Below are 12491 nucleotides of genomic sequence, written 5' to 3'. Positions count from 1 at the left end.
AATAAAACCATTCTAGAGTTGGACCTACCAACCTCAATACCAAGAAAGTAGCGAAGTATACGCAAATCTTTGATTGCAAATTGCGTTTGAAGAAATGATTTGAGAGTAATAAAGCCAGCGTCATCATCACTAGCCAATACAATATTATCTACATAAATGAGTAGCACCCTAATCCAATTAGTGCGGTGGCAGATGAAAGGGAGAATGATCCGAATGGTTGCGAACAAAGCCAAAGTCTAACAACATTGCTAAACTTGTCGAACCAGGCTCGGGGTGGTTGCTTAAGACAGATAGCCTTCTTGAGACAACAAACCTGTTGTGAGGCACTGGTTAGGGAGAAACTTGGTGGCAGATCCATATAGACTTCCTTACCAAGATCTCCATAGAGAAATGCACTCTTCACCTTTAGCTAGAACAATGGCCAAGACAAATTTGCAGCCAAAGAGACGATTGCACGAACTAAATTAAGTTTAGCTACTAGAGAGAACATCTCGAAGTAGTCTACACCATAGGTTTGAGTGTAGCCCTTGGTGATGAATTGAACTTTATACTTGTCAATTGATCCATTTGGAAGGTACTTAATAGTATAGACTCAGCGGCACCCAACAGTCTGCTTGCATGTATCATTTTGCTCAAGAGCTTCCATTTCTTCCATCATAGCTTGCCTCCAGTTAGAACTATTGAGGGCCTCCTTGAGATTGCAAGGAATAAAGGAAGATGAGACTAAGGCAACAAAGGACCTGAAAGTAGGTGACAAGCACTGAAAAGAAACATTTGATGGATAGGATGACAAGTATAGGATTGACTAGGCTTGCGTGAAGCAATATGGAGATCATCCGAAGACGAAGGGATAGTACCTGGATTTCCATCAGAAGTGGATGGAATGATGGAAGACTGATTGGTGGGGGATTTCTTCCTTCATTGGTACACGAGTAATGGTTTGAGAGGGTCAGAAGGATGGGAATCTTCATCCAGTGAGGGGGATAGAAGAGGTAGAGGTTGAGGTACAAGTTCTCCCCCTGATTGGTAAGATGATTGTGTAGCGAATGGCCTTCAGAAGAGAAGTAAGGAACATCCTTAAAGAAGGTGGCATCCGCCGATACATATTTGTTGTGAGTCAGAGGGTTATAACATTTATACTTATTCTGGGATCACGAAAATCCAAGAAAAACACAATTTTCAGACCGATGACTTGTCATTATTGCCATCAAGTTTATGAAAAAAACACATACAACAACAAAAATTAGGAGATAAGGGAAAGGCTTTATCATGAGGATGTAAATTTTCAAAGAGAGTTTTTTCGGTAGAATTCAAGATGGCAATTAATAAGGAAGGTAATTATAAGTAAATCAACATCTAAAAAACGTTTAGGAACATGCATACGAATGAGAAGTGAGCATATAATTTTAAGAAGACGACGATTCTTCCTTTCGGCAACTCCATTTTGTTGAGGAGTTTGAGGACAAGAAGTTCGTGATAAAGTACCATGATCCTGCCAAAAAGTCAAGAAAGCCTTCAACATATATTCACCCCCATTTTTAGAGCGAAGAATCTTAATGAGGCATTGGAAAGTAGCAATTTCATTGTAAAAGGCCTTGAACATATCAAAAACTTCATGTTTGAATTTTATAAGATAAATCCAAGTTAGACGCGAATGATCATCAATAAAAGACTCAAATTATTTGTATACCCTAAGACAAAATAAACAAGCATAGGGCCTTAAATATCAGAGTGAATCAATTTAAAAGATTTAGACTTCCTCTTAGTTGACCTGGGAGGAAATTTGGTTCTATGATGCTTAGAAAGTTCACAAGTGTCATAACATAATGGTTTAATGGTAGTAATAGAAGGAAAAACAAGTTTCAGTCTTGATAAAGAAGGATGCCCTAAGCTACAATGCCATCTGGATACAGACTCCTTATTTAAATGACAAAGAACTCATAGGACTTGCGGGGGTATCATTGAGGAAGTAAATCTTGCCATGTTCACTGCCCCAACCAATCGTCCGCTTCGTCTGGAGATCCTGAAAGAGACAATAGGAATGAAAGGATGTTATGGAACATTGTAATGATTTAGTAAGGGAAACTAATTGACAATATATTCAATGGAAAAGAAGGAAAATGGAGAACATAAGATAATGACATGTTAGGAGAAAGGGTGATGGTTCTTGTCCAAGATATGGGAGATTGGTTGCCGTTGGCAAGTGTAACAAAACTAGATTGACTAGTAGGTTCACAAGATTGAAAAATATGAAGCTAACTAGTCATATGAGAGGTGGTTCTAAAGTTGATGATCCAGGAGGGAGATGAGGACACATGGAGTGGAACACTTGACTAGACTAAGCTAGCACTAGAAGAAGAGATCGGGTCACAAGAATGGCGATGCATCAAGGGATCATATGCTTCTGGAGAGATGGTAACCAAGTCACCTGAGGCAGTCATCACATGGGGCCATGCTGAAGGTACATGAATCTTCTTAGAATCAGATGATATGACACTGATTGTATAAGCTCAACCAATGAAGGGAGCCCAACGATATCCTAACATCAATCAATTGTATGGTTAGTGCCACCGTAGTGAATACAAGTGACACAAGACAACTAACCACTTGCTCTAAAAGCTCGAGCTGATATAGCATGATAAATCAATCCTTTTATCTCATAGCCTAGGCCCCACATCCTATGGGTTGGGTCATCGACTGAACCCCCCTTGTGGGCTCCACACATCACATGGGTTCCGCCTCACACGAGCTACCCGCCTCATATGAGTCACTTGCCTCACATATGCCGCCCACCTCGAGTGTGCCCTTGCATCCCACAGGCCACCCCACTTGAGCCCGGTGTGAAAACATCCTTGCATTAATCACCTTCGGTGAAGAGTCTCGAACACAAGACCTCCAGCTCTGATACCACTTTGATGTAGGACAACTAACCACTTGCTCTAAAAGCTCAAACTAATAGAGTGCGGCCAATCAATCCATTTATCTCACAGCCCAGACCTCACATCCCATGGGTTAGGTCCTTGGCCGAACCCCCTTCATGGGTCCCACATGACATGGGTTCCGCCTCACACGGGTGGGGTCCGTCTCACACCCCAAGTGTGCCCCTACATCTCACAAGCCACCCCACTTGAGCCCGATATGAAAATGCCTGTGCATTAACAAGTACAAGAGCCATCATGTCCACGTCTACCAAAATACGGTTACCACGACTGCCTCTATTAAGAACTCGACCCCTAGCTTCACTACCATAGCTAAGAGCATGACTAGTGCTTCAGGCGCTCCAACTTTGAACCCAAGAACTAGAACTAGAAGAAAGACGATCACCAACTAATGCAAGGGCATTTTCACACCGGGCTCGAGTGGGGTCGCTTGTGGAATGCAGGGGCACACTTGGGGTGGGTGCGGCCTACGGAGGAGGTCTCGTGTTTGAGACTCCTCACCGGGGGTGATTAATGCACATTTCACACCAGGCTCGAGTGGGGTAGCCCGTGAGATGCGGGGACACACTCGGGGTGGGCGGCCCATGTGATTTGGGGCCCATGTAGGGGGTTTGGCTGAGGTCCTAACCCATGCGATGTGGGCCCTGGGCTTTAATTCGCCATACTCTAACAGTTCGAGCTTTTAGAGCAAGCGGTTAATTGTCCTGCATCACCAGCTATGAATGCAGATCTATCAGTAGCAATATGCTCAACAGAAGATGAGTATGTAACTCTTCGAACAATAGAACAGACAAACTAACAGAGAGGGGATGGGCTCCATAGCTATGATTTGACCATGAACAGTTTGATATTCTGAATTGAGTCTAGAGAGACTGCATGATCTGAGTCTTTTTTAAGTTATTATCGAATGAGTTTATGATCCTTAGTACAATAAAATGGGAGAGGATGGTACATATCGAACTCATCTCACATACTAAGTAAGATAGTCAAGTGCTCCTTTAGGTTTCTAGATTCTCGTTGAAACTTACATATGCCCGAAATCAACTTGTACAATCTGGATATGTTGCGATCTTCCGAATACATGTCTCGGATTGTATCCCATATCTTCTTAGCCGATGTTAGAAACATAACAGAATTACTAATGGTACTCTCCATACTGTTTAGGAGCCAAGCCATGACTTGGTAATTTTCCTTTGTCCTTCATTTGTCGAATGTGGAGGATCATCCGAGATATAAGAAAGTCGCTCCCTTCCTCCCAAAAAGAGCTTGATGGATTGTACCCATTGCTGCTAATTATTCCTATTCGACTTGATAGTTGTAATCAACAAGGTGTGAGAATCGGAAGGCCCCATAAGAGTTCCATTAGTGAGCTTGTCTTCCATGCTAGGTTGAAAAAAATAAGAAATGCTAGTTCGAATAAGGGGGCAGATATATGGACAACACACCAACTATCAAAATCACTCAAAGATGGCAGATACACTGAACTTTCAGAGTATTCCCGAGGGCCTACGCAGTCTAGGCATAAGAAAACCTTACATAACAAGCCCTAAGTTGAGAGGAATAGGTAGAAACATGTCCAAAAAGATACTGGACAACAGCCCTCCACAAACACAGGATATTTCACATGGAAAACCCCACAAAAATGGCTGAACTGCACCATAAAAACCCTAAAAAACCATGAACAATCCAATCTTTGAGCAAAAAACTCCTATGGGTGGTCATTACTAGCCAAACCGACTAATCCCATTTTGGCCTTCCTCAGAAAAAAAACCATTCGATTGGAAGAAATCTATTTAAAAAAAAAAAAAAAAAAAAAAAAACCCTTGAAATGGGCCATTTCTAAAAAATACCTTAGAGAGCTCGAAACTCATTTTAAACGTGCTCAGAAAAATCCACAAAAATCACCATAAACCTTCTAAAATCAAGATCTATCAAACCATACCCTTCATTCACCACATGGCCGCATGGATAGTACACACGCTGACATTAGCTGTACGGTAGCTGAAGTCAACAAAATGCGATGGCTGGAAACAAAACAGCAACTTAATACCTTGCTCTAATACCAAGTTATGATTTGAGGAGAAGTTAGAAGAGGAAGTAGAGAGAGAGAGAGAGAGAGAGAGAGAGAGAGAGAGAGAGAGAGAGGGACTAATAAAGCTCCGGCAGATTACACAAGATAAGCATGCACACACAAAAAAAGGTACCAAATATACATGTATTCTCACTACACATGTAACATGATAGTCAGCTCTTCATCTATATGTTTTTCCTTTTACAGGATGTCCATGAGACTGCTGCAGGGGCACTATGGAATCTTGCATTTAATCCAGGTAATGCTCTTCGTATAGTGGAAGAAGGGGGCGTTCCAGCCCTCGTACATCTTTGTTCTTCGTCGGCATCTAAAATGGCTCGCTTCATGGCTGCATTGGCGCTTGCTTACATGTTTGATGGGAGGTACACCATTGTTTTCTCCGCCTTGTGTAATGTTACAGCCTCTATTTCATGTTCATTTTCCAATTATGGAAGTGCTGTTGAAGTCCAAACCAATATGCTCACATGTTTCTAAGATAGGAGGTACACCATTATTTTTATCCACCTTGTGTAATGATACAGCCCCTAGTTCATGTTCATTTTTCCAATTATGGAAGTGCTGTTGAAGTCCAAACCATTATGCTCACATGTTTCTAAGATATATTAATAGCTTTCTTAAAACAATTCAACCTATTCAAGCATAGGCAACTTGATTGTAGGCTTGCTCAGTTTTGGGATATTACCTAGAGGTGGATGTTTAATTTCGATTCTACTGCTTTACCAAAATTTCTATCTAGATCCTTCTTCACGGACATAGATTTCAGTGGTGAAGCAAGACCCACAAAAAAAAAAGCCTGGCGTCAAGACCCAGCTGATGCAGATGTTACAGAATAACCTTTGAGGAAGCCCTTCACCTTAATCTAAGGATCATTCCCCAAAAGGAACATGGCAATTTACTTATTTATGAGGAACAGCAGAACGTTTCATGCTAGGAAAGATTTTTAAGAAGAATCATGGTCCACTCCCAACGTGGCACTCGTGTGCGAGATCCAGGCCTTATAGCACAAGGGGCTCCAGGTAAGCATGCCCTTTCGTAGAAGTAGCTGGTCCGCTCATCAGGTTGCTCACACCCGTGCATTGAATATTGGCCATTGGTAATTTTCTTTCTAGCTGTCCCATATGGTGAATGGATCCGCCTGATTTGATGACCAAGAAATGGTTATGGTTGGCCCAGATCTTGCGGAACCTCTTCAATATGTCCCTGTAATTTTTTCAACACTACAATTCCTCATTGCCTTATACAGCACATTGCAGTCACCTTGCTTTGATTTGAGACATGAATTCTTTTTCAATTATTAAGTAATTCTATTAAATAGCCAAGGCAAATATAATAGAGGTATTTCATGTGATCTTCTGATTGGATAACATTCGGCCTTGCATGTCTCTAGAGAATAAAATATTTCCTTATGAAACGCATGCCATGGAATGGTCTGCCGAATTTTAATCCTTCAAGGACATGTAAATCTTCATATACATTGAGTTATCAGGGAGTAACTGTAGCCTCTTCTACTTCAGCTGGTTTCTTAGTTATGGTTAAGTTGCCTACTTTATTGTTGATTCTTGTAAGCAGCACAAAATTAGTACCTGGGGAATCACTTGTGATCATTGTCAGAGGTGACAATCTAGACTCGTAGTTTCACATCCCTTTCTGTACTTCCAGTCGATAAATATTCAAACTCAAAGCTCAGACTCAAATAAACAGATATGAAGTGCATGACAGAGCACTAGACCTCTATTCTATGTAGAATTAGTGATGCTGAATTTTCAAATATCTTAGCATGCTGATGGTTATGGGTCTGTCAAATTCCTGTTGCTTGATTGATCATGTCAATTGCAGTCAATTTTGTCTTGTTTAGATGATGCATACTAATTTAGGGGCCTGCCTTGTATGGCATACATTGACATTATTAGTTCAACTTTCACCCACGACATGAAATTGTTACCAAGGTAAACGGTTTTGTGATGTCTTGGGAATTGCTTTACTGGCCAGTTGATGAATCACATCACAGGCTGAGTTTCTTGTAGGGCTGGCCTGGGCCTGGAGGGCCAGGGCTTGGGCCCGTAAACTTATGACAAGGGCCGGCCAATATTGGAACTGGATATGTTTCAATCAACCAAAATGGTGGAAGATCTTTGGGCGTGGCAGGGGGGAGGTGTAGGGAAAACCGGAAAAGCTAAGTAGAGGCTTCTCATTATGGCGGGCTATTTGGAGAGCAAGGAATGATTGTTGTTTTAGAAATATCCAGCCTAGGGCAGAAGAGATCTTTAGAAGAATCTCCAGTTTCTTAGAGAGTGGGGCCTAAGTGGTTGTTGTTGGTGTTGTATTCTTTGCTCATTTTCACGAGCCTTTTAATAAAGTTTTTGTCATCTTAAAAATAAATAAATTTCTGGATAATGTTGCAAATGGTTCTAGTGTAGCTTATATCAGTATGAATGTCTTGGGTGTTTGAATAAAGTGGCAAGCGACCTTCCAACAACACATGCTGCCATACTTATATAGCTGGTTGAGTCCCAGGAACACGTTGCTGAGCAATTGAGGTTATTAATAAGACGATTTTTATTTATTTATTTTTATTTTTATTATTTTTATTTTTAAAATTTTAAAATTTATTTTAATTTACATATTTGATATTGAAGTAATACAATGATTTGTAGACATGCAGTTCTTAACTTGTCTTTTCACATTGGGTGTGTTTTTAAGAATGCATTAGTTAGTGAAGAACACCTTCTCGTTTATTAGTTCTTTTGTAATTTGGTGCAATTGTAGTCTAATGTTCCATGCATGTCTTTTACAGAATGGATGAAGTTTCGTTGACAGGGTCATCATCAGAAGGCATATCAAGGAGCGTAAGCTTAGATGGTGCTAGAAGGATGGCATTGAAACATATTGAAGAATTCGTGTTGACATTTTCAAATCACCAAACCTTCTCAGCTGCGGCTGCATCTTCTGCTTCTGCATCCTTGGCACAAGTAGCTGAATCAGCACGTATACAAGAAGCAGGACATCTTAGATGCAGGTTTTTTATTTATGTTTTTATTTCTTTATGATCAGTTCTTGATTGCCCATTTGCCATATCCATCCTATGCTCCTTTTCTTCTGAAATGGGAGACACTACAATATACTTTGAAATTTTTGATTAGTTGGAAGATGGTTGTTGTTTGTTCCATTATTTTATATTTTATTCAAAGTGGAAGAAGATTGGCAAATTGCAAGAAATTGTATCTCTCTTGGTGGTAGAATGTGCCTCATCAAAGCTGCCCTATCTAGTCTTCGGGTTTACTGTTTAGCCTCGTCCATGATGCCAGCTAAGATGTGTAGGGAAATTGAGAAGTTACAATGGGACTTTCTGTGGGAAGGTTGGAACAAGGGTCACAAGTTCCATGTATGTTGTGAATTGGGTAGAGGTGCAAAAGCCTGGGGAAGTATGGAGGTCTTGGGTTGGGAAATATAAAGGAGAATTGGGTGCTCCTCACTAAATGGTGAGACGAAATAAGGGCATTGTGGAGAGAGGTAATATATTGGAAATATGGAGAATCATGTGGAGGTGGGTGGCTTACTAATAGGGCAGAAAATCTGGTTGGATCTTATATGTGGAGGGCGATTTGGCGGATTGGCAAGAGTCTAATCAAGCCATTACCTGTGGTTGGATTTTTGGTGGTTTGGGGTCCTGGAATTAGCTTTTGGAAGGATATTTGGGTAGAGAATGGAAACCTAGCCATGGCGTTCCCGTCAATTTTCTCCCTTGTGATGAACAAAGATGCAAGTGCAAGGGATTGTTACAGGTATTGGGGGGGTTCTATGGTTTGGGATGTTTCTCCTTTGTGGGAATTTAAAGGAAATGAAGAATTGAGAGACCTCGCTGCCCTCTTGGGCATCCTGCAGGAGGTTAGTATTGGTCCTTCACGTGAAGATACCAAGTTTTGGAAATGGGCATCCAATGGTCAGTTTTCAGTTAAATCGATCTTTTCTAAAATCTGCATCTTGGGTGATCCTCACTACCCTTGTGCTATGATTTGGAGAGCCCCTATCCCCCTCGAGTGCAAGCTTTTATGTGGCTAGCTGTAGCAAATAAGATCCTTAGTGGATAGCCCTAAAAAGAGAAATATGGTGATGGCTAATATGTGCTGTATGGGAAATGTGAGGAATCACTGGACTATTTGTTCGTACATTATCCAACAGCTAGCATTTGTTGGGATCAGTTCTTCGGGCTGTTTAAAAAGAAAAAAAAAAAAGTTCTTCAAGCTGTTTAGAGTCATCTGGTCTTTCGAAGAAAGATCGCTTTGGGAGGTTAAGGAAGGGTGGATTTGAGGTCCTTTCTCTGATTGGGGAAGACACCTTTGGGATCTCCTTTGCCATTATACAGGGGTCATGGAAGCAAAGGAACGCAAGAATTTTTTAATCAAAGTGTGTCAATTCTATGGCGTCTTTAGTTCTGGAATGATTCAGTTGTCTCCCAGAATTCTCTGGAATGAACATCAGCAGCCAAGCTTAGATGTAATTGGGATTAAAATGGCCTGGGTGATTGCCGAGGTTCCGGTCTGCTGTTTTTGTTTTTGGTTCTTTTTGCTCTTAGGGTTTCTGATGTCTGGTATATGTTCCTTTGCTGCAATGGAGTGAAGATAGGGTTACCTTCCTATGCTCTTTTTATTTTTCTCTTGCTTGTTTAATGATAATTGTCATCTTCACAAAAGAAAAGAAAAAAGTAACACTTTGGGCTCTCTTTTAGCCTAGGGCAACCTGTGATCAGGCGCAGCATGTGTGGACCTATAAAGAATGACCAGGGTCATTGCTTTTGGTTGGTTGGTGGGAAAGAATAAAGTGCTCACTTTCAAAACCCTCCAGAAAAGACATGATTATCAATAACGTGTATTATGTGATGTTGAGTTAGTAGAACATCCATTCATGCATTGTATCTTTGTGACAGCTGTTCGAGGGAGGTTCTTCAACCTGTTTCAGTGTTTGTTGGGTGATGCCTCCTTCAGTTGATGTGGTTTTGTTGGCATGGCATGGCATGATGGCAGCATGGGACCTAAATGGAAAATTCTGTGGTTACTCTTCTCGGGGAGCTAGTCATGATTTGGGCCAAGTGTAATGACAGATGTTCCGCAATTGTGTTAGTCCTTCCAAAAAGGTGTTCAGGGAGGCCAAATTGGCGGTGATTGAATGGGCCAGGGTGTCTCGAGCCTTTTTGCAAGTTGTTCATATGAATCTTTTATTTTCTTTCAGCTTCTTGTTTGTTGGGGCTGTTGATTCCTAATCTTTGCCTTCCCATTTTTCTTTCCTTAGTAAAGCTTGAGTAAACTTCCACGAAAAAAAGAAGAAGAAGAGAACCTTTTATGCTGACACAAGTTGATGCTTTTTTTTTTTTTTTAAAGTTTGTTCATTCACATTGCCATTGGCTTATTAGTTGTATGATTTTTGTCAGGCATTTTTCTCAGTAACTCTTGCCTTATTCCATTTTCCACTTTGTGTAGTGGAGCTGAGATTGGGAGATTTGTTGCTATGCTTCGGAATTCTTCTTCTATTCTCAGGGCATGCGCTGCTTTTGCTTTGCTGCAGGTAATTGCAACAACTTCACTTGTCCAATCTTTTCTTTGATTTTTTTTTTTTTTTTTTTTCAAACAATGCATGGCATTCGCTCAAAGAACTCAACCACTACAGAACAAGGATTCACTTAATGAGGTCATAGAACCTCCAAAACTTCCACAAATACTTTAAATCGTTATGTATGGGGACTCTAAAAGCTATTTTTCCATGTAGTTCTGGCAGCCCTCTTGACCATGCTAGTACGTAGTAGAACTCTTCTTAAATCTTGGTACCATCCTTAATTGAGCGAAGAAATTACTGACAGCTCACACATAGCCCACATAACATTTCTTTCAAGAAATCACTGTTTGGAACACCAGTAGTAGTTCAGGGAACTCATCTCAAGTGCTTGTTATAAATATCATGCTTGTGGGTAGTGCTGATTCTAACCTTTTGTATTTTGACAGTCCACACTTTACTAATATATAGTAAGATGTTAATAAGTACTCAGAAAATTAAACTCATCATGAGACCCATTTGTGAATATGGTTGGACGTGCCATTTGAATTCGGCACGTTACGGATAAACAGATCTGACCTTTTCATTTCCTTAACCGATCACAAATTCTTAGTCACTGTTCTTTTAAACATGCAGTTCACCATCCCAGGCGGCAGGCATGCAATGCACCATGCCAGCCTCATGCAGAAAGCAGGAGCTGCACGGGTCCTACGTGCCGCTGCCGCTGCAGCAACAGCACCGATTGAAGCCAAAATCTTTGCAAGGATAGTGCTTCGGAACCTCGAGCATCACCAGGTAGAAGCTTCAGCGTAGAATCTTCAAACATATATAACAACCTCAACCCAGCAATCAGTGAAGGTTCATCTTAAACTCTGTTCTACATCAGCCTGAAGGATACTGTATGTAGATATGTTCTGCTTCGAGTTAAAACCCAAATTCTCGAGACTCTAAACGCTACCATGGCTTGAATTTTGAGTTTGGTCTTTTCTCCATGGAAGCAGATCTGGTTAATCTTAGGTTTGGGTTTCTTGAGAATTTGGAGACAGGAATGATTTGGGCTTTCCCCTCTTAGGTAATTAAGGTGGTTTGCTTAGTTTGTGTTGATGAGATATGAGTGTGAATTTTCAATTTTTTCTGTTCTTTTATCTTATGGTGTACTAAAAGAGAAGGTACTGGGGTGTTGTAAGAGACCAGTATCCACCAGTTTTGCATCTGTATTCATTGTTACATTGTGTGTTTTATGATATAATTATATTATAAACGCTGACAGATATGATGTGGATTATCTGCGAGGTAGGTTGACCTGGTGATATTTATCTGTGAAAAATAGCAACTGACCTGATCTGCACATGCTATATACAAGTGGGCCTACAGTTCTGCGATCCAGATTGTTGATCTGATGGATCCCATCATGAATGTAGATGGATGGAAAATCTCCCAGATTGGAAGATGCTAGATGTCCAATCTTTGGCATTTCTTTGTTAAATGTGGAGCATTGTCATATTCATTTGCAAGCGAAAGATTTATGTACAAGGAACGTTCAGTCAGGGAGATTTTGAGACAATTGAATGGGCAGGGCACCATTATATATGGTTGTCTATGGTCAATTACCTTCCAAAATTTCGTTATCTAAGGTCAGATAAATAGATGTTGAGATTCTGGAAATTGAAAAATATTCCAAAGGAACAAAACAAGATTTAAGAAAATGCCCTTCACCTTTACATGATACGGATGAAGGGTTTGAATAAACGGAATTTTTAAAATATAAATAATTAATATTTTTTTGAAAAATGGAGACATCAACATCAATCTATAGATCAGTGTACCCTCATCATTTCAAATTTAGGTCCCAAATTACTTATTTTTTTTGTAAGAAAATGGAGAAAAATTAAATTATCCATTAAAAAAAATTGTTT

At 40.4% G+C, this 12491-nt stretch overlaps 1 protein-coding gene across 2 annotated transcripts in view; it reads left to right on the top strand.

Moving 5' to 3' along the window:
* The window catches only part of LOC131248212 (protein ARABIDILLO 1-like), a 28839-nt gene extending 16954 nt beyond the window's left edge, over nucleotides 1-11885 (top strand). Inside the window, exons 9-12 of one of the 2 annotated variants that reach the window (XM_058248353.1) lie at nucleotides 5218-5393; nucleotides 7826-8043; nucleotides 10506-10590; nucleotides 11212-11885. In XM_058248353.1, coding sequence (XP_058104336.1) covers nucleotides 5218-5393; nucleotides 7826-8043; nucleotides 10506-10590; nucleotides 11212-11344 — 612 coding nt within the window. In that variant the 3' untranslated portion in view covers nucleotides 11345-11885. Of the gene's footprint in view, nucleotides 1-5217; nucleotides 5394-7825; nucleotides 8048-10505; nucleotides 10591-11211 lie in introns of both variants that reach the window. The other variant, XM_058248352.1, reaches the window with a different exon arrangement.
* Nucleotides 11886-12491: the final 606 nt, after the last annotated feature.

This window comes from Magnolia sinica, chromosome 6 (assembly GCF_029962835.1).
Source record: "Magnolia sinica isolate HGM2019 chromosome 6, MsV1, whole genome shotgun sequence".
Classification (NCBI taxonomy): domain Eukaryota; kingdom Viridiplantae; phylum Streptophyta; class Magnoliopsida; order Magnoliales; family Magnoliaceae; genus Magnolia; species Magnolia sinica.
The sequence above is the reverse complement of the archived record's forward strand: the minus strand, read 5'-3'. Positions and strand labels throughout refer to the sequence as shown.